The sequence below is a fragment of the Chroicocephalus ridibundus genome, chromosome Z (assembly GCF_963924245.1).
Source record: "Chroicocephalus ridibundus chromosome Z, bChrRid1.1, whole genome shotgun sequence".
In the NCBI taxonomy this organism is placed as follows: domain Eukaryota; kingdom Metazoa; phylum Chordata; class Aves; order Charadriiformes; family Laridae; genus Chroicocephalus; species Chroicocephalus ridibundus.
The window spans coordinates 75,862,714-75,888,896 of NC_086316.1; the positions used below are offsets into that span (position 1 = coordinate 75,862,714).

The following is a 26,183-nucleotide window of genomic DNA, read 5'->3' on the forward strand; positions in this document are numbered from 1 at the left end:
GATTGGTCAGCGCACACTGTTGCTAGGCAGGCGAGGCGGCGCGGGGCGGAGCTTCCCCCTGGGATGAGTCGGCTGTGAGGTTCAGTCAGCGCGAAGCGCCCCGACCCGCCGCCGCCCGCCCGAGACCCGCCGCCCGCCGCCGCCGCTCGCTCTGAGGAGCCGCCGCCGCCCGCCTCCCCTCGCCCCTTCCCCCCCAGCGCCATGGCCTCGGGATCCGAGTAAGTGCAGGCCGCCCGCCGGCAGGCCGCGGCCTAGGCCCTGCTACGGCGGCGCTGGGCCCGGCCCGGCCTAGCCCGCCTCACCTCGCCTCAGCACGGCCCGGCGGCGGGCCCGACCCGTCTCACCGGGTCACGCAGGGCCTGAGGAGGTGAAAGCGGTGCCGGGAAGGGGGATCGGCCGTTCCCCGCCGCCCCTGGGACGGGCCTCCCCGGGAAGTGTCGAGTCATGCGGGGGGGGAAGGCGAGGCCTGGCTGGGCCGGGCCTCCCGCTGGGCCCCGGCCGTGCCCCCGCCCGCGGCCTGGGGCCGCCTGCCTGCCGTGCCCCGGCGCGGCCCGGGCCCTCCCGCCTGGGCTAGGCCTCAGCCAGGGAGGGCTTTGTCTTCCAGGCCCCGGAGCGGCTGGCGGGGCAGCGAGGAGTGGAGAGGGATGTCCCGGCCCCCTCCCCGCAGTGGCCCTCGGGCCGGGGCTAGCAAGTGACTTGGCATTAGCAGAGGCAGACATGTTGTGCCGGGCTGGCCTCCGTGGCAGCTGAGGCAATCAGCTATATTTTTGTCTCCGGTGTCTTGCCTCACTCCGTTTTCAGTTCCAGGCTGAGGATCATCTTTCATCCTCCTCAAAAATGAGTTGAGTAATAGTGGTCTCTCTTGGCTTCTAGCCCGTATGCACAAGCCACTTCATTGCCCCTTGAGAAGAGTAAAAATAGAACTTAAAGATAAATTTCCCAAATCCAGGAACAGCTTGAAGTAACTTTCTTGGCCTTGCCAGAGGCACTTTCGGTGTCCGTTGTTTATGTTCACCTTTTCTTTTGCAACATCTGAAATTCAGACTTGCTCAGTCCTACTGAGTCAGTTCCAGCAAGGTGTGCCAAGAGTTCAGTGTCCATGGTGGAGTTTGGGATGGAAGCGATGGTCTCGGAGGCATATTTTGCAGATGGGCAGGGTGAACAGTGTCTTTAAAAAGAAATTTCAACTTCAGCAGAGTTGCTTTCACCACACAAGAATCAACAAAAGTTACCCTGCGACTGGAAAAGAGTTACTTTTTAGTTGCCATTTTTGGGTCAGTGCCGTTGGCAGCCATCTTGCTGAATTGAGCTTTAGCATAGGGAGTAGCGTTGCAAGAGCTAATAGAGTGCTATTTTTGAAGGGATTCTCGTTTTCATGTGCCTACCTGTCTGAAACAGTTTGAGAACTTGGCATCTCAAGCATGGGTATGAACTCACCGCTTCATTGTCATGTGCTGTTCCAGTAAGTGGCTGCAATCATTGAATACTTTACTTGTTTGCTTCCATGAATAAAATGTTTCGTGGATATTTTTTTTAATACCTACTAGTTCAGTCTATAACGTGAATGTTCAGGGTGGTAAGAAACTACTGACAGGTTTTATCGCAGAAGTGAGTTCCTGAGGATATTGTTAAAAAGGCAGACTAGCACAGAGGAGGCATGACTGTTTTCACTTTCATTATTGCAGCTGGAATCAGTTTGAGTCATTGCCTTTTCACTGTTATTTTAGCATAGGCTTGTAGGAAGAACTTCTTTCCCTAGTTTCATTGTAGCTTCAGAGGTTGGTACTTGTTTTCAGAAGAATCACTAATTGGTAATTACTTTCTGCCCTTGCTCTTCGCACCATCCAGCATAATGCATAGCCTCTGGGCGTTATCACATGCTGAATGAGGGGAGCTCTGACACAGAGAAAAAGGATGGAGTGATGTAAGTGGTAAAAAGTCTCCCCCCCTCTCCTTCCCTCTGTCAAATGGGGCTCTTGGACTGCTTTACTGAGAGAGAAAAGGGGGCTGAGAATGGGAAACAGGAACCTATTTATTGTTGATAATTAGGACTAGTAGATATTTGCTGCAATTTTATTGATGTCTTGCGCTTTATATGCAAGCTTGGCCATTAGCTGTGCTGGGGATTATGTCCTCACTTCTGGCCTCTGTCTAGGGGCAGGCTTGGTGCAGGCTTTGAATTTGCTTTTAATTCCAAAACGGCTCTAAAGCTACATAAGCAAGGCGTTCGACATGGTCTCCCACAGCATCCCCATAGAGAAGCTTAGGAAGAGTGGGCTTGATGAATGGACAGTAAGGTGGATAGATAACTGGTTGAAAGACAGAGCTCAGAGGGTGGTGATTAGGGGCACAGAGTCTAGTTGGAGGCCAGTGACTAGTGGTGTTCCCCAGGGGTCAGTACCGGGTCCAGTCCTCTTCAATATATTCATCAATGACCTGGACGAGGGGATAGAGTGCACCCTCAGCAAGTTTGCTGATGACACAAAGCTGGGGGGGGGTGGCTGACACACCGGAAGGCTGTGCCGCCATACAGAGAGACCTGGACAGGCTGGAGAGTTGGGCAAAGAGGAACCTTATGAAATTCAATAAGGGCAAGCGTAGGGTACTGCAGCTGGGGAGGAATAACCCCATGCACCAGTAGAGGTTGGGGGCTGACCTGCTGGAGAGCAGCTCTGTGGAAAGAGACCTGGGAGTCCTGGTGGACAACAGGATGGCCATGAGCCAGCAATGTGCCCTTGTGGCCAAGAAGGCCCATGGCATCCTGGGGTGCATCAAGAAGAGTGTGGCCAGCAGGTCGAGGGAGGTCATCCTCCCCCTCTCCTCTGCCCTGGTGAGGCCACAGCTGGAGTACTGTGTCCAGTTCTGGGCTCCCCGGTTCAAGAAGGACAGGGAACTGCTGGAGAGGGTGCAGCAAAGGGCTACTCAGATGATTAGGTGACTGGAACACCTCTCTTATGAAGAAAGGCTGAGGGACTTGGGTCTCTCCAGTCTGGAAAAAAGATGACTGAGGGGGTATCTTATCAACACTTATAAATACTTAAAGGGTGGGTGTCAGGAGGATGGGGCCAGGCTCTTTTCGGCGGTGCCCAGAGACAGGACAAGAGGTAATGGACACAAACTTGAGCATAGGAAGTTCCACCTAAACATGAGGAGGAACTTCTTTACTTTGAGGGTGGCAGAGCCCTGGCATAGGCTGCCCAGAGAGGTGGTGGAGTCTCCATCTCCGGAGACATTCCAAATCCGCCTGGACACGTTCCTGTGCAACCTGCTCTGGGTGATCCTGCTCTGGCAGGGGGTTGGCCTAGATGATCTCCAGAGGTCCCTTCCAACCCTATGATTCTATGATTTTGTGTTCAGTTTATCTCTTTGTTGAGTCAATGAAAGAAAGGAGCGAGGGGGGAAGTGTGTGAGGGAACTGACAAAAGGGGTGAGTAGGGGATATGATCTAGAGGATTTGCACCAGGCGGTCTCTGACAAGAAACTCATTGAGGAGCTTTAAAAATTACCTAGGTTAGCTGTCTGTCCTGCTGTTTGCCAAAGTTTACCAGCACACATAGGGAAGTTGGTGGGAGAGCGCCCCAACCCATGCCTTAGGCTTTCCTGCTTGGTAGTTTCAGTTTGGGCTCTCCTTCCCTGATGCACAGATGCTGGAGATAGTCTGAGCGTGGTTGAGGTGCACAGACATATTTTGCTCCGTCATCTCGGTTACAGCGTGAGGAGCCCCCAGGAGAGACGCAATGAGGGCAAATGGCGATGATAATAATTGCTACTGGAAGATGGGTAGCGCTTGTCTCTCGAAGTCCTTACCCTTGTCTGTAGGGGAAATAATATCACTTTCCTGTGTAGCTGACACGTAATTTCATAACACCTTTGTTTCTTTATCTGCAGAACTGTCAGGTCAGGTAACTGAAGCTGACCCTGTGCATTTAGATGCCTGCATGCTGTTTCTTGGAGATGTTTATTCCATTTTTAATGCCTCCAAGCTTTTTGATTGCTTTAAGTGCAGTAATGTAGTGACAACATTGATCCAGCCCTCCCTTCTTACTTAGGAAACTGTAGATTGAGTTCTTCAGTACTAAAACTTTTTTCTCACATTCAGCAAAACCAAGTGGACCTCTTCGTGTGCTCTTCAGCACTGCTGTGTGCCAGGACGTATCTGAACGTTATTTCCAGATTTATACAGCTTTTGGTTTATTGACAGTTTTGGTCCAAAAGCTTCCACTTGCTGCCCAATTTTTTTATTTTTATCTTGTGTCCCAGACTGTGTTTTAGGCTGCAGGGCAGTCTCTGCATCCCGAGGGACAGCCACGCAGTTTCAGTGACAGTTTATGTAGCCAAAGTCTGGCAGTGGTTTCTTATCAAAAGGCCTTTGGATCCACATCTTATGTGCAGAGGGGTATGAGTTACATTCACACTTTGAACAGGCTAAATAGGAGTATTGTTTCTTTCTGGTGTCCCTTAGTTCAAGTTTTAAAATCTACCTGCTAAATTAATCTCCAGTGTCCAGGAGCTAATGCTGAGGCCAGGTGCTTATAAGTAGGTTGTTGGTTTTAACCACTGTTTTAACCACAAGATCCTGTCTGTTCTGACAGTGTATTGGTTCAGTTCTGTTATTGCTCATCTAGTTTTCCTGGAAACCCCAGACCTTTTAGGACTCTACAGAGGCTGCATTTTAGGTTGAAGATGGAGTTCGTGAGCTCTTTCTTGGATGTATCTAGCAGCCTTTCTTGTGTCTTTTTGGCTTCAGAGAATGGATCTGTGACATCTGACATTGAAAAGGATGGATGTTAATTTCTTACCTCTTGCACTCTTTAATGAAGAGAGGGAAAACATGACTTTCTCAGTGCTGGCAGTCCAGGAAAGACGTGTTTTACAGCTCCTCCTTTTGTTCACTTAAAATAATGTTACGTCTCATTTCCGACATGTTTCCTATGCTACCAGGGCTTATGCAAAGCTTGGAAACCTTTTGGAAACAAGCTGGCTGCCCTCGTAGGCTTGCTTGGTATTTTTCCCTCTTTTACGTGTCAGGTAAAGGACCCAATACACGTAGTCTATCTTGGAAAAACCTCTGTCTTGAGGGGTGGGAGGACCTGGGGTAACGTCACACTGTAGGCAAGTCCCCCCTCTCTGATGGACTTCTAAAAATGCAATGAGCGTGCCAAGTGACACTCTGCTGCCACAGTCTGTGTTCGTGCTGTGTAGCTGGTTGCTCTGCCACTTCCACTCAAGTGATTTCTTCTGGTTATTTTGTCCCTAAAAGAGCGAAATGGAGCCAAAGTGTATGGCCAACACCATTGTGCACAAAGCTCCCTACTCTTTGCCGGTGCTTGCTGCTTGCTTAGGAGAAAGGAAGACTTTATTTTCTTTTCTTTGTCAGAATCAAACCAAATTGTGCAAGGTTTTCTGTTATGTTGTTGGTCACTGGCACATCTGGAATACTTGGAGAAAGTAGTCAGGCACCCAAGGGAAGTTAGAACAGTCTGCCACTGTTGTGGCAGCTTCCAAGAGCTCCTCGGGAATCAGTTGGTTCACATTCATATTTACTTCATACAGTGAATTATGTGCTGCATTAGATTTTAAAGGAAATTATTTAATCTTCCTCTCTTCCATTTCTTTGGTGTTTGATTTGCTCCATTTTGTCAAGTCAAACAAATTATCTGTCATATTTGTTGTGGTGTAGTGAGGTAGAGCTGCAGGGACTTTGATATGAAGGTACTATGGAAAGGTGCTTATATCCTAAAAAGAAAACACCGTTTTTCATGAGTACTTGAATATTTCTACTGGCTTGCTAGGTTTAACTAATAGGCCTTGACAGGCTAAACTCTTACAACTCTTCCTGTCAGGGGAGCTGCAGCATTGTCCTTTAATTCCCCTATTTATCTGGGATTTGACACCAAATAGACTTGAACTTTGTTTCTGTGGCAGTGGTTACATGTGATTTCCATGAGTCTGACTAATTCTTTTAGGAAAAACATCTTGCAGTCAGCAACATCTCACAGGCCACTTCTTTTCATAGATAGCTTCACAGCTATTTCCATTTGAGGTTAGTAAAGTAGTTATATTTACTGGCAGAAAACATTGTGCTTTGAACTCCTGCAGCTGATGCCTGGCAAAAATGTTCTCTTTGTCTTACAAACAAGTATAGTTTCTAAAAGACAAGACAACAAAGAAAACTGTAGAAAATGGAGATGGAAACGGGGGTGGCTGGAAAGGGGGGAGCAGTATCACTCAGCCTCCTAACTTCTGTTCTCTTCACCAGTTCTAAAGCGGATGACTTATCGACTGCTATTCTGAAGCAGAAGAACAGGCCCAATCGGTTAATTGTTGATGAAGCCATCAATGAAGACAACAGTGTTGTGTCACTGTCCCAGGTGCGTCATCTATAATAGTAAAGCATTTAGTCTGGTAATTTGCAAGCTGTTGCTGTGTATTAACTTGAAATGTAACTTTGCAACACGAGTCTAAGTATTTGTGTCACAAGCTGCAGCTGTTTCTTGTTTTCTTGTTTCCTAATATACTCTTCCATGATAAAATGTATTTTGATTCTCAGTTTTGTAGGATTCACTTGAGCTTGCGCCCTTAGTATGGGTTCAGAATTAGCTCTTGACCATTGTAGTGGGAACCTCTGTCATTGTGGATTTAGTACATCACTTCCAAGATGTAATTGTTCAAAGTCAAGTAGCTCTCCTTCAAATGCTTGAATTCTTGTTTTGTCAAGAGTTTGTTCTAATGCTGTTGCTGTTTACAGGCAAAAATGGACGAATTGCAACTGTTCAGAGGAGACACCGTCCTGCTAAAAGGGAAGAAGAGGAGAGAAGCAGTCTGCATTGTTCTCTCAGATGATACATGCTCAGATGAGAAGATTCGCATGAATAGGGTTGTTCGCAACAACCTGAGAGTGCGCCTGGGTGATGTGATCAGGTGAGAACTTGTTTGCTGACTGTTGCATATCTCTGGCTTGCCTAAATAATTTGTGCACTGGCTCTGAATTGTGTGAGTCAGTAACAGAGGCAGGATCTGCAGGAGGTATTTTTATGTCTTCAGGAGCAGATCGCAGAAATGTATTGAAGTGTGTGTCTTGCATCAGGGATTGCTGTTTACTTTTGCATGTGTTTCTGTCTGTGTGCATATTCAGGTTAATACTAAAAAATGATGCTAAAGATCCTTGAAGTCTCTTCAAGACTTTTATGAGCCCACGTCCTGTCATTACATTGAGTGGTTCAGTTATCTTACTGTTGTCACAGTCATCTTCCCAAATTTGCATTGTCGGGGAACTTGCAAATTTTTCTTGTCTACATTTTTAATGTCCACAGTGTTAACTGTGGAAAGCATCAAGCAACTTTGTAATTGATCTTGTAGTATCTGAACTGCCCTGTGGCAAACAGAAGTTAAAACTTGCTAGAAATGAGTGACAAAATGGTGAAGCAGTCAGATAGCAAGATTAAAAATCCCTGAAGAAGGTTTATATTCTGATTTTTTTTATAAAAATAACCTTAAAATTAGGAATGCTTTAAAAGCGTAGCAGGGATTTTGTTGTGCAATGCTTGCAGAAAGTATTGGGAAATCATTGAAGTATACATCTTGGCTTATGGGAAACAGATTCCATTCTGTAGTGGGAGTGAGGGGAAATACATACGAGCATTTCTTAAACATAAAAATGCAAATATTCAGGCTTAAATACGGGAGGGCTGACAGCTCCTCCTCCAGAGCATCTTCCTAATCTGGAATATCCTGCATGTTAGGGGAAAATTGGAGGCTGGTTTCTGACACTAGGCTTCCTGAGGTGATATCAGGAGAAAGCTTTAAATGAAAAATGTGCTTTGTACAAACATTGTAGAGGAGAGCAATGAGCCTGTTCACCCATCTCTCTACCACTAGAAAATACAAGTGGTGTTTAAACACCACTAATTGGAACAGAATAGTGCTTTGAGCCGGTCTGTATATTTAAAATAAAGGTGAATCCTGACTTTAACGCGATGTGGGGTTACTGTCTAGTAATTTCTAGTGTGACAGTTCAGCCTGTGCTCTCCCCTTCTCTGCTGGGACTGTGTCCGTTGTGGTTCTCAGCCATCCAGATGTGTTACCAATTGTCGTAGCTTTGCTGCATGGGTCAGAGAATTTTTTCACCTCTTGTCCTCAAAGTTTTTTTTGCTGATTTTAACTGCTTATTATGTTACTTTCTGTGGCCTGTTTTCTGCCAAAATGCAGATTCATGTGCTTATCACTTCCTGCTTGTGGTTTGTCAACTGTTTTCCTTCTGGCGTAGTCTGTCTCTTTACCGTTCTGCTGCGTCGTCTCTGTAAAGCATGTGGTGGAAGAATCTATTAAGAGTCTTGAGCAGTCACGTATGAAAAGTTGCATACTCAGCTGCAGTTCCATGTTGGCTTTTCTTACCTGGCAAAGCCAAGTTGAGCTTTCTGCCACAGCTTGATACTCCGAGCTATTGCTACGGTAGGCCGTTGGCCTACACTGTAAAATAATAGCTGAAGTGTTTATTTAAAAAGGGGAAAAGAGCCCTCAGACATAAATGTCAGCCTCCACAAAGCGGGACTGACAGACACATGGCCGTAAGCTGGTGACCCTGGTTAGTACTGTGAGTGCCTCTGTTCAGAATCAGGATTATCAGCAACAGGGGCTCTGGTCTCTGTAGTAGGTTATGAGAGAGTGAGGAAGGAACAAGAGCTTTTCCCAGCTCCCTTTCCTTTGTAGTTGGTTCAGCAGTAGCTCCTTCTTGAAACAAAAGTTAGCTTGTGACACTTGCAGGTCTTTAGTAACTCACGAGTGTGCTTTAGGAGTGGTGAGAGGGGCTACAGAAGAGCAGGAGGTAGGAAGAAAGTATGAAACTCCCCAGCAGTCTCGAACAGGGCTGAGAAAAGTGAAGGAAAGTGTGTGTTGCAAAGACTGTCTCTTGATGGGCATGATTTTTGCCTTGTCATTATAGAAATGTTCTTATGCAAGCGGGAAGTCTCACCAGGGCTTTGGAGGGTCCTCTCTGGCATTTGTACTGGCCTGGGAAGGGGCATCACTGCCTTTTCCATAAGTCCAGCATGTTATGGCTAACTGGAGTTTTCTTCTGTTGCAGCATCCAGCCTTGCCCAGATGTGAAATACGGCAAACGTATCCATGTGCTGCCAATTGATGACACAGTAGAAGGGATCACAGGGAATCTGTTTGAGGTCTATCTCAAGCCATACTTCCTGGAAGCATACAGACCCATCAGGAAAGGTAATAGCACCTGTTATTGAAGTCCTGATGAAAGCCAGTGTGAGCTAGTCCTGAGACTGAATAAAGAGAATTCATAGGAGCTTACACAGATTTCTATGAAGCATTAGACTGACATCTGTAGAGTGAGATTTTGCTGGTGCTGATTTATTTTTTTTCCTGATCTTCAGAAGAAAGGGTGATTTCTGTTGCTGCTGGCTTGCAGAGCAGCTTGGTAGTCCTCCTGCGTATTTTTGCTAGATAAGATGGGAAAGCATCAGAAAAGGCTCAGGTAGGACGCAGGAGAAAATCTCATTAAACTAAGTTGCTGCCACTTAATGGGATTGGGGAGTTGCCCACATATTAATCAATTGGTTGGATATACCAGCTGGCACCCTGACTAAATTCGCTTCTTCAAAATAATTTGATTAATAACTGGGAGAGTGCTTAGAAAACCAAATGCGCTTTTAGAGTTGTGCCAGTAGCACTTCTGCTGGAACAGATAGGACCTATGTCCTGGTTTGAGGTAAAACGGAACGAACTTTCTGTTCAGTAATTTTACTTCTTAGCTAAGCCTCTTCTAACTCTCTGAAATTAACAGCATGTTGTGCCGAAAACGGTTCATTCTCAGAGTGATGAGACCAATGATTACAGTTTGCGCCAAGGAACGGTATGCAGAGAGAGGCTCTTGCTTATACTTATTGCTATAACAACCAAGGTTAGCTAATTTCATTATTTGCCTCATTGGAGGGTCATAAATGGAAAATCGTAGAGGGGTCCCACCCACGGGGAGGAGCAGACAGGACAGGTGACCCAAAACTGACCAACAGGGGTATTCCATCCCATCTGCCCCTTGCTCAGTATAAAAGCTGAGGGATCAAAGGGTCAGCTCTCTTTCTTCAATGTCTGATGAGGACCCTGTCTGTTCATCTGCCTTTGATCCCGATCTGTGGGTTCCTGACTCCAGCTCTGGAATCCAGTTCCCACCCATCACTGAGTCCGGTCTGGGACTTCCCCAGTGCCTGCCAGTGACGTCATCCTGGGAGCTTAATACGGTTTTGTATAAACTGTATATATTTCATTATTTTCCTTTTTATTTTATTATTAATATTTCATTAAAGTAGTTTAATCTCTTCTAAACTTGTAAATATCTTTGTCTGTCCTCCTCCTCTCTGTGTATGAGAGGTTGTGGGGGAGCATCTGTTGCCGGCCATTGGCCAATTTGACCAAAACCATGACAACCTAATACAATAAAAACACAGGTTGAAGTTATTCAGTTTTGGTAGCCCATTTTAGCCAGGAGTCCTAGTGCAGTATTAAATAGTATTCTGCTTCTGGAGACAACCAGTTATAAGTAGCAACAACTAGTTATAATAACTTTAAAATGAAATTTTATGTTAGGTCTTTTTGCCTGTTTTAGAAGTGTTAAATTGAAACTTAATGGAAAAGAAATGTGATTCCGTGCCTTTGTGTTTTGTATTTAGGCAGAGTATTATTTTCTATTGTTTCCTGGTTTGCTGTTTGTTACTGGATGAAATTTGAGAACTTCAGCTGCTGCGTATCTAAATGGTGCTTGGGTAGTACATTCAGCTCTGGAGTTTCAAATGCAGAGCAGTGTTAAAAATGCCAGCGGCATATGCCTGTGTAACCCACTTCCTTGTCCTCTGGGGCTGCTGGTAGTACAAGGGTTGACATTTTGCAGATGTCAATTGCAGCAGGCAACTAAAGTGCAGGGTTTTACAGGTGACATCTTCTTGGTGCGTGGAGGGATGCGTGCAGTGGAGTTCAAAGTGGTGGAGACAGATCCAAGTCCATACTGCATAGTGGCTCCAGACACAGTGATCCATTGTGAAGGAGAGCCCATCAAACGAGAGGTGAGCAGAATCCTGACATGTGGTTTTCCTACTGAATCCCTTATGTCCGAAATCTGTTTCTGTGATAGTCCTTGAGAGCAGCAGTGTTTGCAGTTCATGTTTTGGCATTTTGTGTATTGAATGTAATAGTTAGAAACTCCAGTTTTGTGAGATGAGCTGCTGCGGAAGGTAGTCAGAGAAATGCACTTCCACTGTCCTTCCTCATATGCTGAGTGTAGCACCTCATAGCACCAGTGCATAGGTTTGCTGATGAGTTGCCATATTTTGGCAGCAGCTGGTTTTGCATCTGCTTCCAGATAACTCATGCTGGATTTAGATACATCTTTTAATTCCAAAGTTCCCTTGACCCATAGCAGGGAGGGTTTAAAAAGTTGCTAAATTTCTTGCCACCTGAAAAGAAAGCAATTAATGCTTTTTCAGTGAGAAATTTGAAATCTCAAAATCATTCATTAAAAAAAAAAAAATCCCCGGTCTTTTAAGGTATCTAGCCTTGAGCCTCCCAACTTGAAGCCGTTGGGGTGGCTTCTCTGTCAGGTCTTGGCCACCTTTCTATTACAGAGTAGGAAATCTCAGATAAATGAGCTAAGGTGGTTGTATATTCCATAAAGTAAGTGCCTGCAAATCCGTGTGAGTGCTGGTTTGTAGTTAGCTGCCTTCTGAAAAATTCGTCTCGTATGTGACCCTTGTGAGACTATGTCTGGGCACTGGATGAGTGCAGTTTGGGCTCTTTGTGACACAGCAGAGACAAACAGGAGCAAGTTCAGCCAAGGCTACCAAAATGATGAGGAGCTGGAGGTCAGAATGACTGAGGAGGGGCTGGGTGAGTGGGATGATGGAGCCTGTAGAAGGGAAGGCTTACTGGCAGCTGCTTGATGGGAAGGGGTAGATGACGAGGCTTTTTTGAGAGCTGTACCCAGGTACAGGACTAGAGGCAGTGACATAAGCTGTATCAAGGGAAATACCAAGTAGGTACTAGGAAAAAGGTTTTCCCCAACCTGCTGAGGTGGTAGTTCCTGTTTGTGGGGCTTGGACTGATCTCCTCTGAGATTCCAGGCTGTGTTATTTTATTATTTTAGTGTGGCCTAATGTTACAGATAACTAAGGCCAGTAGAGATTTGGACAGCCAGATGAATGGATGCTGTAGAGCTTTACTGGAAGAGCTGATTACAGTTAATCTTACCTGCATGTCTGGATCTTAAGATTCTCTCTTAATTTGAGTCAATGTCTGACAACACTGTGTCTGAGAACTGTATGATAACCAGAGTATGTCAGGTAGTTAGAGGTATCATAGAATCATAGGGTTGGAAGGGACCTCTGGAGATCATCTAGTCCAACCCCCTGCCAGAGCAGGGTCACCTTAGAGCAGGTTGCACAGGAACGCGTCCAGGCGGGTTTTGAATGTCTCCGGAGATGGAGACTCCACCACCTCTCTGGGCAGCCTATGCCAGTGCTCTTCACCTTCAAAGTAAAGAAGTTCCTCCTCATGTTTAGGTGGAACTTCCTATGTTCAAGTTTGTGCCCATTACCTCTTGTCCTGTCTCCAGGCACCACTGAAAAGAGCCTGGCCCCATCCTCCTGACCCCCACCCTTTAAGTATTTATAAGTATTGATGAGGGTCCCCCCTCAGCTGCCTTTTTTTCCAGAGTGAAGAGACCCAAATCCCTCAGTCTTTCTTCATAAAAGAGGTGTTCCAGTCCCCTAATCATCTTGGTAATCATCTTGGATCATCATCCAAAGGGTCAAATCACTTACAGTTTAAGGAATAAATGTATTTTATACTGAGCTTCGTTATCTATTGCAGTCTTTGTTAGCCATCAGAGGGTCACAGAGCTTGTTTAGCATTAAAGTCTGTAGGGAACCTGGCAGCAGAGGCTGTCATTGAAAAGGATGGGCTTCAGTGAGGTCTAGGTACGTACATGCAGTTCCCTTCATATGTCTGGGAAGACAGAGCTAAGAAACAATCGTAGAAGACACGAGGAAGACTTGAAAGTGAGAATCTCAAGACAGCAAAGAAATGGCTATGAGCAAAAACCGGATTCCTGGCTTCTGTATACGGGGAGGGGTTGTTAAACTATTGTTTTCACTCACATGTTTAATACATTTCCTTCCGGATAGGATGAAGAGGAGTCACTGAATGAAGTTGGCTATGATGACATTGGTGGCTGCCGGAAGCAGCTGGCTCAAATCAAAGAGATGGTGGAACTTCCACTACGACACCCTGCGCTCTTCAAGGCCATAGGGGTGAAGGTAAGTCCCCGTGTGCTCCAGGTAGATGAGTGGGCTAGCCCTTGCACATGTCTCTTAGTCTCAGAGGTTTATGAGGCATTGGCAGGGGCAATAAGTAATTTGTGGGCTTTTTGTGGTTGTGGGTGTAGAAAAGTAAATTTCTTTAATGCTGCTGTTAGGAAAGTGTTTCCTTACATGTTCTGGACAGACTAACGTATGGCAACTTGTAAAGCAGAGTGATGCTTTGAATCAGCGCTGTCAGTTACTGTCACGGTTTTTGTTTGTGTGTCATGCAGAACAGTAAGGGTGTTGATAGCAATGCTGGGATGGCAGCTGTTGCATGAGTTTGCATCACAATTTCGGACTGTCTTTATCAAATGGTTACAATTTCATGTGAAGCTGCTTAGGCATAGAGATACTAGCTCACCACCTAAGTCCCTTGCCTTTGTCCTCAGCCTCCACGTGGGATCCTGCTATATGGTCCTCCTGGCACTGGTAAAACACTGATTGCCCGAGCAGTGGCCAATGAAACGGGGGCTTTCTTCTTCCTGATCAACGGTAAGTTTTGTGGCTGCTTTGGCTGCAGATCTGCTGCGTGGTCGTTCATCCATCCATGCATCCATTTTATGGTAATGAATGGTGTTAATAGGGCTTGTAGAGCTAAGTTGTCTCCCTGACATCCTTCCTTACCTCTTTCAAGTGTGCCTCTGGGGACATTTGGAGGCTATTTGTGTGTAAGCTTCTGTAGTGGCACTTCCCTTAAGCTTGATTGTGTAGTAGCAGGGTGGTTGGAAGACAGCCCTGTGACGCAGGGACTTGGACTCTGTCTGGGTGTTCATTTATGTTGGTGAGGGCAGAGCTGGGAGTGAAATGCTGAGATTATTCTAAGTATATGGGTGCAGGACATTTGTTTCTGTTGCTGCCACCACGTTCCATTCAGAAAAGCAGCTGGTCTGCTGTGGATTTCTCTTTCCCCTCAAGTGAAGCACAAGACCTGTTTTGTTTCACATAACATTAATTGGGAGGAACTTTCCTGAAAACTATAATTGAGTACCTTGGGACATAGATACAAGTGGCAGAACCTCCTGCTGATAACTCTCACCGGTAGCGGCTGAGATGGTTACTGGTTTATGTCCAGTAAGGACCAAATTCTGATTTTTCCTTGTTGCTTCTCTGTCCCATTTCACAGTCATTGCTGGAATAACTGAACGTTTGTACTGAAGGAGTGCTGCTTTGCTCTCTGATTTCAGAAAGCATAGACCCATGAAGGCAGTAATAGCAAAGGATTGTACAGCACAGGATAGCGGTGACCAGCAGTAGGGAAGGAACTTGCTTTGTATCTCAAGATACCCGATGTAAATGGGCTGGTTTTAACCATATGTCGCCCTTGTCATGTACATCTTAAGTGTGTGGAAGCTGTCACTGAATGCTAATGAGCCAGACGTTTCTTTAGACACTTGTATTGCATAATAAAAATAACAACGTCAGAGTTAGTGATGTGTTCTCTGTCTGCTGGTCCTAAGAACGGAGCTGCTGGCATTGTTGTAGACAGAACTGGTACGAACTGGTGAGATACCTGTAATAAAACACTCTCAGTACCTGCCCATGCCAGTGGCTCTGCAGCTGGTGCGCTTCGGTCCGCTATCAGCTTTGTACTCCTGAGGGTCAGGTTTCTTTTTCTAGGATCTTTTAGAAGCATACTCTTCATAACCACTCCCATCAGCATCATGGAAAAATCTGTTAAAACAGAGTACATCTGTAAGCCTGCGCTAATGTTCAGCAGTTGCAGGAGATCTCAGGGGAATGCTGTCCTTCCTTCTGGGATTGATGTGCTTACTTATTTTGGGGTTTTTTTTTGTTTATTCTTTGAGAGGAAATGGGATTTGGGTTTTTGCTTTGTTTTTTTGGTTTTGTTTTGTTGTTTTTTTTAAAAATCATTTATAGGATCTTACAGAGGTAAATGTATACCTGTGTAGTGTAAGCTAAAGACAGCTTCAGTATCTTACAGCTTTTTCCTTCCCTACCCTGATAATTCATCACCATATAATTTGATTGCTTCTCTTGCAAGCTAGGACTGGCATTAACAGTGTGTGGTGGCACATTACAGAGAAGCTCACCAAGTGTGAAATAGGGTAAGGAAAGAGGCAGCTAAAGGTAGCTCATTGACTAGTGCTGCATTCTGTTAGAGTGAACTAAAAACACACCAGAATAATGATAGAAAGTAATTCCTCATGCTGTTCTTGCCTGTTCAGATGCAAATTTAGTAAACTCAGTTGATAGTATTTGCTTTGGCTTGAAGTATAGATTCTCCCATGTGAACATTATACTAAAAAAATTCATCTGCATGCCTTGAGGCTAGCTGCCTCTCCTCTGGGTGCCACAGTGCTGCTGTTTTTCAGGTCCTGAGATCATGAGCAAACTGGCTGGTGAGTCTGAAAGCAATCTGAGAAAAGCCTTTGAAGAAGCAGAGAAGAATGCTCCTGCCATCATCTTCATTGATGAACTGGATGCCATTGCTCCTAAGAGAGAGAAGGTAAAGAAAGCCTGTAGAAGATAAAGTAGTACATCCTTTTTGGTAGCAGCTGGTGTGGATCTCTGCCTTTGACTACTGGGTAGAGCAGTATTTAATGCCTGATTTCAGTTGGACATGAGAAGAATCAGATATAGTTCACAATGTTTCTTAACAGCTCACAGCTGTCTTATCTGTCTGCTGTGGTGCAGTAGTAGCTCCTGTGCTGTGCTGTAGGGCTTTTGGTCTAACCACTGCTTTCTCTCTCTATAGACACATGGAGAGGTGGAACGTCGTATAGTGTCTCAGCTGCTGACTCTTATGGATGGACTGAAACAGAGAGCACACGTGATCGTTATGGCAGCTACTAATAGACCTAACAGCATTGACCCAGCACTCAGGCGATTCGGTAACCACGATTGCAGCCTCTCTTGTGTATCGCATACATTGTTACAGGATTGGAAGGATTGAGCAGAAATTAATACTAAACATCCTCTGTGTGTTACATAAACTATTGGCTTGAATCCATCTGCTTGTTTGAAATTCATTTCTATGCTTCCAACCTTTGGTATCATTTTTTGTGCTGTGTTAGGTTAGAACTTGTAGAAGTAAAAAAATACTTTGAAGTGGAAAAGTGTGCTAGCCTCCATTAGTTGAAGCTATTTCAGGACACACTGAAAGAATAAATGTTTAAAGGGATGTTCATGCCTTTTGGCATGAGGGGTTGCAGAAGGCTTTGAATTGTCTGATTTCTCTTACTTTTATTGGTGAAGTCTGGTAATTTCTGAGATTCAGGTTTTCAAAACTTTGCAGTGTGACTGAATGTCTGGTGTATGACCAGTTGGTAAGGTCTGTAATAGCAAACCAGTCAAATATGTAGGGGAAAACAGCCTCTTAAATGTGTAGTGAGGCATTTTAATGCACAGCTATGGCTAGAGATAAATGATAGGTGTACGTACCTCAGTGAATATTGCGGTAATACTTGGGTTTCCTGCCTCTCCAGATACTGGGGCAATTCATGTTTTTCACCACTTGGGTACTGCTATGAAAGTTGTGAAAAATTAAATCTTTCAGTATTTGCAGACTCTTGTGATCAGTACATAAAGGTAGAACTAAATAAAAACGTTTCATGGTATGTTGGTTCAGGGAAGCATATTTTTCTGAAACTGAGGCTCGGAAAAAGTTACTAGAACAGCAATCCTCTGTGTCGTATAATCTTGAACTCTAGTTAATACAGTAGTCTCACTTTCCTTAAATGGCTTAGGCCTTTCCTCCTTCTCTCATCTGACTCTGCTTCTGTGCTGATAGGTGCTGCAGAGAAACCCAAAGCTCTGGCATTTTCTGAAATTGTATGTGTTTGTGGCTTGTCATCATGTTGTTCAGTCAGAGGAAGGCAGGAACTGCAGCCCCCCTAATTCGCAGGGTCAGCAGCTCAACATATGTTTTGTACTCCCCAGGTCGTTTTGACAGAGAGGTGGATATTGGTATTCCAGATGCCACTGGGCGCCTGGAGATCCTGCAGATCCACACGAAAAATATGAAACTGGCTGATGATGTGGATCTGGAACAGGTGAGTGGCATGCTATGAGGAAAGCTTGTCTCTGCAGACAGACGTTCCCAATGCTTTGTTTTGTAGTGGAAGAGTTGTTAAGGCTTGATCGCATAAATGTAGTTGATCATTTAGGACAGCGAGAAACTGGGGGAACATGTGTTCTCTGAGTTTCCTTCTGAGTAGTTTACCAGTGACCAAAAATCCTCACTCACTAGTCAAGAGTGGCATGGCTAAGTGAAACAAATGTGTATCAGACCAGTCTGGAAATGCCTTGCTGCTGTCCTCCTGGGTTTGTTTTCTATGGCATTCTCTTTAAATATAAAGCGAGCCTGAAACAGCTCACACAGAGCTGTGTGAGCGTTGTGGTGACACTGGACACCACATGTAACCTGGATGTTTCCTGTAATCTCTGTCCTGAATGAAGAACTGCAGTCCTCAGGGTTATTGTTCTGCACACCGTCTGAATTCCTATTGCGGAACAGTGGTGTCTTTGCCTGTTAAATATGTGGTAGCACTCGTCTTGAATCCCTACCAAGGGACTCCTGTTCCTGTCCTCCAGAGCTTTGTTGCGCTTCCCAGCGAGTGACCAAAGCATTAAATTGCCCTTGCAGAGCGCTTGCTTGTATCCCTGTGAGTCATAGTCAGTGCTCTGCTTTCAGGTGGCAAACGAGACCCATGGCCATGTTGGTGCTGACTTGGCTGCTCTTTGCTCAGAAGCTGCTCTTCAGGCTATCAGAAAGAAGATGGATCTCATAGACCTAGAAGATGAAACCATCGATGCTGAAGTGATGAACTCGCTGGCTGTGACCATGGATGACTTCAGGGTAATGCAGGAGTGGCCCTCTTTCTTTTGGGTGCAATGTCTAATTGCTTATCGGAAGCAAGTGAACATAATGTGTTGGAATTCATATAATGCCATTTCTTCTAATGATAGTGGGCTCTGAGCCAGAGCAACCCTTCTGCTCTTCGGGAGACTGTGGTGGAGGTGCCACAAGTTACCTGGGAAGATATCGGTGGTCTAGAAGATGTAAAGAGAGAACTCCAGGAGCTCGTACAGGTAAGGGTTTCCAACAGATTTTTGCCTAGTCGGCTTGAAAAATAATTATAATAGTAAAATCCAGAACAGTTTCAGATTCCTGTTGGGCTGTGAACAGGGTAAATGCAGAGGTTTTTATGGTATTTGCTTGTAATGGACTAAAGGTACCATGCTGTCCACCTTAGTGAACTTGGAGAGGAAGGTGCTGGGAAGCAGCATCAGGCTTTCCTTAGCTGAGTCTACGGTGTCATCTTGGGTGGGTGTTGTGCTACTTGCAGAAACAGCAGCAGTTCTGCTTCTTTTACATGGAGATCAGCAGTGGCACCCCTGCTGAGAATCATCTTATGTGGTGGCTTTATACGCCAGAAAGCACGTGGAGATCCTCATGCAGAGAGCCTCTGAAGGGCTTCCCATCAGCATTAGCACAGGGACAGGTGAGAAGTAATTGTGAAGCCTTCTACAGAGGGAAAGACTAGAATGAAAAGTCATGAATGGTCTGTGGAAACTCTACGTTTCCTGGTTTGGGATGGTTTGGATTTGATACATTCTGCTTTCAGTTGGCACTGTAGAGGCATCCTGTCTGTGAATAAAATAATCTAATTTTCAATCTTATTTTCTGATGTTAAAATCATCACCTATCTGTGACCTCATTGCTGAGGATAAATGCTCACATCAGACACCTTGCCCGTCTCTGGAGAGCAGAGCGAATTGGTTAGATAATGAGCTGTTCCTTTTTGCTTCTGCAGGGCAGAGGGGAGTTGGGGTTAAGTGTGCTGGAAAACTACCTGAACTGGTACTTAGTTCTTAGAGGTAATTAGGTTGTTTAAGGCAGCTTTCCAATTTAGCTGTGGTGCTTTTCAGACCAGTGTCCTTGTAAAAACTCCAGTGGCACTGAATAGGCAGGATCTTGTGTTTAACCCACCAGAAATCTCAGGTAATGTTTCTGGTAGGAGGAGAAACAAAACTGACCCAAGATGTCCCTGCCCATGGCAGAGGGTTTTGACTACATGATCTTTGAAGGTCCCTTCACATACAAACCATTCTGTGATTCTAAGGTACATGCCTGTTCTGGCTTATCATGAGAGGGGTTTGTTTGTTTTGTTCTCCTTCAGTATCCTGTGGAGCACCCAGACAAATTCCTCAAATTTGGTATGACCCCATCAAAAGGGGTTCTGTTCTACGGGCCACCTGGTTGTGGTAAGACACTGCTGGCCAAAGCCATTGCCAACGAATGCCAGGCAAACTTCATTTCCATCAAGGGGCCAGAATTACTCACCATGTGGTTTGGCGAGTCTGAAGCCAATGTGCGCGAGATCTTTGACAAGGTACGTGTTTCTTCTACTCCCTGTGTTTTTGCTGAGGTACCCCCAGAACTTTGTATCCACTGTGTCTGGCTTACTGGCCTGGTTCTTGTTTATGTCTTTTGTGTTTTTCCCACTTGCATTGACAGCAGGGCCTGATGTTAGGAAATTAATACCCTTTGGCAACATAACTATTTAAACTTTTTCTCTGGCTGCAGTTTGTATCTGTTGTTACCAGATGATAAATGCCCCGGTGCCTTAGCAGTGAGGCTAGCGTTAGGATGTCATAGATACCCTCCACATCCCTGAAAAACTTACCGACACATCGTTAGCCATCACCATCTACAGATTTTCAGAACATCCTGTGGGTTCTTGTCCTACAGTATACATGGATTAGAAAGGAGCCCACTGCTGCTGCCCTGTAGATACTGGCACCTCCTGTCCCAGAGGTGTCTGCATGGATTATCTTGGGAATCCTTGCTCTGGTGGTCGGGGAACATGCTGACAGAACGAAGTTGGAAGGACAGCAAGAGAGAAAAATTTAGGTTGGAAAGGAACCCCAGAGGCCACCTAGTCCAACTGTTTGTCCAAAGCAGGGAGATAACTTGGAAATTCGATCAGGTTGCCCAGTGCCTCATGTTCTGAACATGTGCTAAAGGTGGAGAATCCCTGACTTCTCTGGGCCTGTGTGCTAGTGTTTGAGCCCTCTCACTGTGAAGAATTCTTTTCCTTTTTTCTAACTGGAAGTTTCTTTGCAGCTGTCTGTGCCTGTGGTCTTTCATCCTTTCATTGCACACATCAAAGAAAGATCTGGCTCCCTTCTTCTATACTAGTTTTCCTATAACTACCCGTTAGGTATCTGAAGACAACGGTTGGATTTCCCCCTTCCATTGGATGTATCTCTCTCCTACTGACACTTGAGTGCCTAAGTAACCAATTGACATCCACAGGTACTGCAGGGAGAGTTCTAGTCCAGGCAAATTGGCTCCAGCTTTCCCTGCCAGGCACTGGAGTTACCACCCTTCTCTTCTGCCTGATTCACAATGCCCCCAGCTTTGAGGGAATTCAGCTTGTTGTTCAGGAGAATTTAATTGAGGGTTTGTGTGGCACAAGACTGTTCTGGAGCAGCTCTTCCAAGCTCTCCTTGCAGCGGCAGTGCTGCAGTACTCCTCTGAGCTGCTTTAATGGCAGGGGAGACTTAGTGTGAAATCAATGTGCTCCTCACTGGGTGATATTAACATGGAGTAATTATTCCCATTTGCTTCTTGCAGGCCCGTCAAGCAGCCCCTTGTGTGCTCTTTTTTGATGAGCTGGACTCCATCGCAAAGGCTCGAGGTGGGAATATTGGTGATGGTGGTGGTGCTGCAGACCGGGTCATCAACCAGATCCTGACAGAGATGGACGGCATGTCCACCAAGAAGAATGTCTTCATCATTGGTGCCACCAACAGGCCAGACATTATTGACCCAGCCATCTTGCGCCCCGGCCGCCTGGATCAACTCATCTACATCCCCCTGCCTGACGAGAAGTCCCGGGTTGCTATTCTTAAGGCCAACCTGAGGAAATCACCAGTTGCCAAGGTAGGATCTGCGACCTGACTGTGTGCTGCATGTGCTCCTCACAAGCTGGGAACAGAGCAGAGGGCTTGTGGCTGCTCCACGTGGTACAGAGCTGGGAAACCTTCAGTCCCTGAAGGACGGAAATTAAGAGGTAGGGGCAGGCTTGAGCTCTAAGGCTAGGTGTCAATGACACTAGGTGTCGGTGTGTGAGCACAGCGGGTCTCTGTCACATAGTGGAGCTCTGCCCACGGTGTGGGAACAGGAAAGCCTGTTATGGCACAGTGGAAACGATTCCTGCTCTCTGAAAGAAAAGTAGATGTAGAACATGGGGGTGGGAAAGGAAATTGAAGAGGAAGCTGTGCAGTTAATTGTTGCTGAACTCTGTTGTAGGCAAGAGCTGTGTCCCTTGCCTAGGGAGCAGGCAATAATGCAACTGATAGTTAATCAGAGAAAAGCAGATGTCAAGTGAGAGCTCAAGTTTTTTTGTGCCAAGCTTAGGTTTTTAGGTACTGTTGGGAAGGAAGGCTTCAAAGGAGGCTGCAGTACTAACCCCTTAGTTGAGGGGAAGGAGGAGGACGTTGGTGTTCTTGGCCTGCCTGTGCCCCGTCTCCATTTCCAAGTTTCATTTGACTCCTAATACTGAGACGTGAGCAAATCATATGTGAAATCCACAACTGCAGAGGCTTTTACAGCTGCTTCTTGGCTTCTTCCTGGGTTTGTGGGGAGCGTGGCCTGCCTTTGTGTGTGGTTAACTTTTCACAGAAACAAGAATCTTAACAGTTGATCTTCTCAAAATTGGGCAAAGTTAAGTCAGAACCTTGGTACCATGGGATCTGAAGCCCTCTCACTGTGACCTGAGGTCATAAGGTGTTAAGGAGAGACGTCTCTTGTGTTTTTTTCACTAGGATGTCGATCTGGATTTCCTAGCTAAGATGACCAATGGCTTTTCAGGGGCTGACCTGACAGAAATTTGCCAGCGTGCCTGCAAACTGGCAATCCGTGAGTCCATCGAGAGTGAGATCAGGCGAGAACGCGAGAGGCAGACCAACCCTTCTGCCATGGTGAGTGGTCTGCCCCAGTGTCCCTCTCCAGCCCCTGCCTTGGCGGGCATTGGAGCACCCTGGCCTGGAAGGGAAGGCTGTGGACAGAGCATGCAGCTCACCTGGGCCCTCTGTCCTGCTGCAGGAAGTGGAAGAGGATGACCCGGTTCCTGAGATACGCAGGGACCACTTTGAGGAGGCCATGCGCTTCGCTCGCCGCTCTGTCAGTGACAACGACATCAGGAAATACGAGATGTTTGCACAGACTCTACAGCAGAGCCGCGGCTTCGGCAGCTTCAGGTAACTGTGGGGGAGTGCGGGGAGGACAGTGTGGCTCAGCCGGCCCCAGAGCAGAGCACCCAGGCAGCTTTCTGACAGATTCTGGGTGACAAACCCCTCTTCCACTGCAGTTTCCCATTCTCCCCAGCATGTACAGCAGCCAGTAGACAAGGTGGTGGGTGTAGGCTGTGCTGCGGGTTGGTTGTAACTGCTCTATTAGTGGTCAGCCCTTTTTTCCTGTAACACAAGCGACGTCCAGCAGCTGCGTGAGCCTTTTGCATGACCCGCTGTAAGGCTTCATCCTGTTTCTCTTCCCTGTCCTACATGGCACTGGGGTGTTGGCGTGGAGGGGAGGGGATGGCACTGAGCTGCGAGGAGGCTTCTGAACAGCGTCTCTTCTCTCCCCTTCTGCACCGCTGCACGCAGGTTCCCATCAGGTAACCAGGGCGGTGCTGGGCCCAGCCAAGGCACAGGAGGTGGCAGCGGGGGCAACGTGTACAGCGAAGACAACGACGATGATCTCTACGGTTAACTCGCTGTCCTCGGTGGACCAAACTCCAAATCAGGCCACGTTGTATGGGGAAAAATCCAATGTTCAATGGACTCTCGGCTTCTTCATTCCTCAGTCAGAACAGTGTAGCTGTACGTCAGACTTTGTACAGGAATGTTTTCTGCACACACCAATCCAGACTGGTGTTCGGTTGGGAGGCAGACAGTGTATTAACAAGGAGGGGAACCAACTTAATTTCTGAGAAATTTCTGTTCTAGTTTATGTGGCAGAATCAGCAGCTTTAGCAAAGGGTACAACGCTAGCCTGTATAAAAAAAAAATCAAAACAAAAACACAAAAATAATAAAAAAAATAATAAAAATCCCACAAAACTCTAGCCAGGCCCTGGCAGTTCCTTTGTGTGGTGGTGGCGTGGTCTGTAAACCCCTATCCCAGCACTCCTTGCTCTGGTCGAGTCCATCTGTCTGTGCGCTTCCCTGCTGCACGCCACGTTGCTTTTTTTCTTAACCCCTCTTAGCTCCGTTAACAGAAGAAATCGGTTTGGCAGGGTCTCTCCCCGGCCCAGCCTTGGCAGGAGGCACTGAGTAAGACAGCCTGGCAGCAGGTACCTGGTGTTGCTTTTCCAATGCTGGGCGTGAGCTGTCGGATCTCCTCCTGCTTTGGCTCCTCGGCAGCAAAGGACTTCTCCGGCAATCCCTGTCTCAGCCCTGCCTGAAGGCAGCTGCGAGGGGGATTCATGGGTGCGGGAACTGAAGGTTTCTGCTAAGAGGGTTAAATGCAAGCTTGTGGGAGAACGGTGCCCCAGCCTTCTGGGGCTGAGCCACGCTGGAGATGGCAACCTCCATCCCCCAGCAGGAGGTGTGTGGGGCCCGGGTGGTGGCAGTTTCTGCCCCAAAGCCTGGTAGATCTTGGAGGGCTCCAGATCAGTTGGATTTAATGGGAGAGGGGAGCCTCAAAATGTCAGGACAGGACTGTCTGTGAGAGGGGGCTTGTGCGTAGCAGCGGGGAGAAAGGCACTGAAATTGGGAACGCTGTGTTTAAATAGCACAGCCTCCTGCTGGGGTAGGAGGCCACGAAGGGCCCTGGGGAGGGGGGGCAGCTCTGGTGCTCTGTCCTACTTCAGAGCTCTCTGCCAGCACCGCTCCTGCCCTGTCCTCATCCCACCTCTTGGAGAAAACGCTGCTGCTGGCTCCTGCGGGGGATGATCGTCACCTCTTCCCCTGGCAGTGGGGTTGAGGAGGGGAGCGCTGGTGCCTCCCCTGCCCTTTTTTTTGGGTTACCTGGCACCTGGAAGCTCTGCCGGCACACGGATGCTGGCTTTGCTTGCCCAGTGTGAGCCTGAGGGATGCAGCTCTGGCCAGGGCGGGGAGGAACCAAGAACCGTCTGCTTTCAGGCCCTTGGGAAGCGGGAAAGGGCTGCTCTGCGCCCACTCCAGGAGCTCCAGGACCCTCCCCAAAACCTTTCCCAGCTCTGTCACGGTGTGGGTTTCTACCTTCTTGCCAGTATGGGACTGTGACCGCCCAGCTAGGGCTGGGGGAAGATCCGTCCCGGCACCTCTGTGTGGAGGCCGGGGCAAACAGGACGTGGGACGGCGGAGTGCGTGTCCCAGCTCCCGGCAGCCCGAGTCTTCCCTGCTGCCTCTCCTAATTGGAAATGCTAATTAAATCCAGCAGGAGGGCTGCAAAACCTCAGTCTTTTTTTTTTCTTGCTGCCTGTGGGAGATGGCTCCTGGTGGGGACAGCACCCATGGGAGCTCCAAGAACACCCGCGCCTGCCCTGGGGGGCTGAGGGTGTCCCCCAAACCAGCACCTGCAGCAGCCCCAGGGGAGCAGTTGGCACCGGGGGCTGGGTTTGGCCCCAACCCATGTCCCTGTCCAGGGGCCACCCCCCCAGCAGACACCCCTGGGAGCTGCAGGGGCAAAAGCCTTCCTGTGGCACCCCCTGCCCAGCAGCTTGCTGGGGGGACTGGGAACCCCAAAGGTGTGCTGGGGGGAGGAAGGTGCTGGTGATGGGCCTTGCCGTGGATGGTATGGGGTCAGCGAGGGGGCAACTGAGGACAACCCTTTCATCGCCACCTTGGGCAGCATCTCCTTGTTGAAGTTCAGCAAGGACAATTGTAGGGTGCTGCAGCTGGGGAGGAATAACCCCATGCACCAGTAGAGGTTGGGTGCTGACCTGCTGGAGAGCAGCTCTGTGGAAAGAGACCTGGGAGTCCTGGTGGACAACAGGGTGGCCATGAGCCAGCAATGTGCCCTTGTGACCAAGAAGGCCCATGGCATCCTGGGGTGCATCAAGAAGAGTGTGGCCAGCAGGTCGAGGGAGGTCATCCTCCCCCTCTACTCTGCCCTGGTGAGGCTGCACCTGGAGTACTGTGTCCAGTTCTGGGCTCCCCGGTTCAAGAAGGACAGGGAACTGCTGGAGAGTCCAGCAGAGGGGTACAAAGATGATCAAGGGAATGAAGGGATTGTAGTGATACTGTGAGGGGTAATGGTTTTAAACTGAAAGAGGGGAGATTTAGATTAGATATTAGGAAGAAATTCTTTATTGTGAGGGTGGTGAGACACTGGAACAGGTTGTCCAGAGAAGTTGTGTATGCCCCATCCCTGGTCAAGTGAGAGGTGTCCCTGCCCATGGCAGGGGGTTGGAACAAGACGAGCTTTAAGGTCCCTTCCAACCCCAACCATTCTATGAGTCTATGATTCTTTCTCTCTTATGAGGAAAGGCTGAGACCTGGGTCTCTTTAGCCTGGAGAAGACTGAGAGGGGATCTCATCGATGCTGATCAATATCTAAAGGGTGGGTGTCCGGAGGATGGGGCCAGGCTCTTTTCAGTGGTGCCCAGTGACAGGACAAGGGGCAGCAGGCACAAAACTGGAACACAGGAAATTCCATCCCAACATAGGGAAAAACTTCTTTACCCTGCGGGTGGCAGAGCCCTGGCACAGGCTGCCCAGAGAGGTGGTGGAGTCTCCGTCTCTGGAGACATTCCAAACCCGCCTGGACGTGTTCCTGTGCAACCTGCTCTGGGTGACCCTGCTCTGGCAGGGGGTTGGACTGGATGATCTCCAGAGGTCCCTTCCAACCCCCCGCCATTCT

General features: G+C 47.3%; 1 protein-coding gene across 1 annotated transcript; it reads left to right on the forward strand.

The window, feature by feature from the left end:
- The first annotated feature begins 64 nt into the window (after window positions 1-64).
- VCP (valosin containing protein) lies at window positions 65-23,463 on the forward strand. Its single transcript, XM_063320754.1, has 17 exons — window positions 65-218; window positions 6,260-6,371; window positions 6,749-6,921; window positions 9,083-9,225; window positions 10,945-11,075; window positions 13,191-13,322; window positions 13,757-13,859; window positions 15,701-15,834; window positions 16,084-16,219; window positions 17,268-17,380; window positions 18,022-18,186; window positions 18,297-18,419; window positions 19,511-19,723; window positions 20,971-21,279; window positions 22,164-22,319; window positions 22,444-22,598; window positions 23,004-23,463. Exons 1-17 carry the CDS (start codon window positions 202-204, stop codon window positions 23,107-23,109), a joined length of 2,421 nt encoding a protein of 806 aa, XP_063176824.1. The 5' UTR covers window positions 65-201; the 3' UTR covers window positions 23,110-23,463.
- Window positions 23,464-26,183: the final 2,720 nt, after the last annotated feature.

Coding starts and splice junctions, on each gene's coding strand:
- VCP (XM_063320754.1), top strand. Junction 9,226..10,944: donor ATACAGACCCATCAGGAAAG/GTAATAGCACCT, acceptor AGGGTTTTACAG/GTGACATCTTCTTGGTGCGT. Junction 11,076..13,190: donor GAGAGCCCATCAAACGAGAG/GTGAGCAGAATC, acceptor CCTTCCGGATAG/GATGAAGAGGAGTCACTGAA.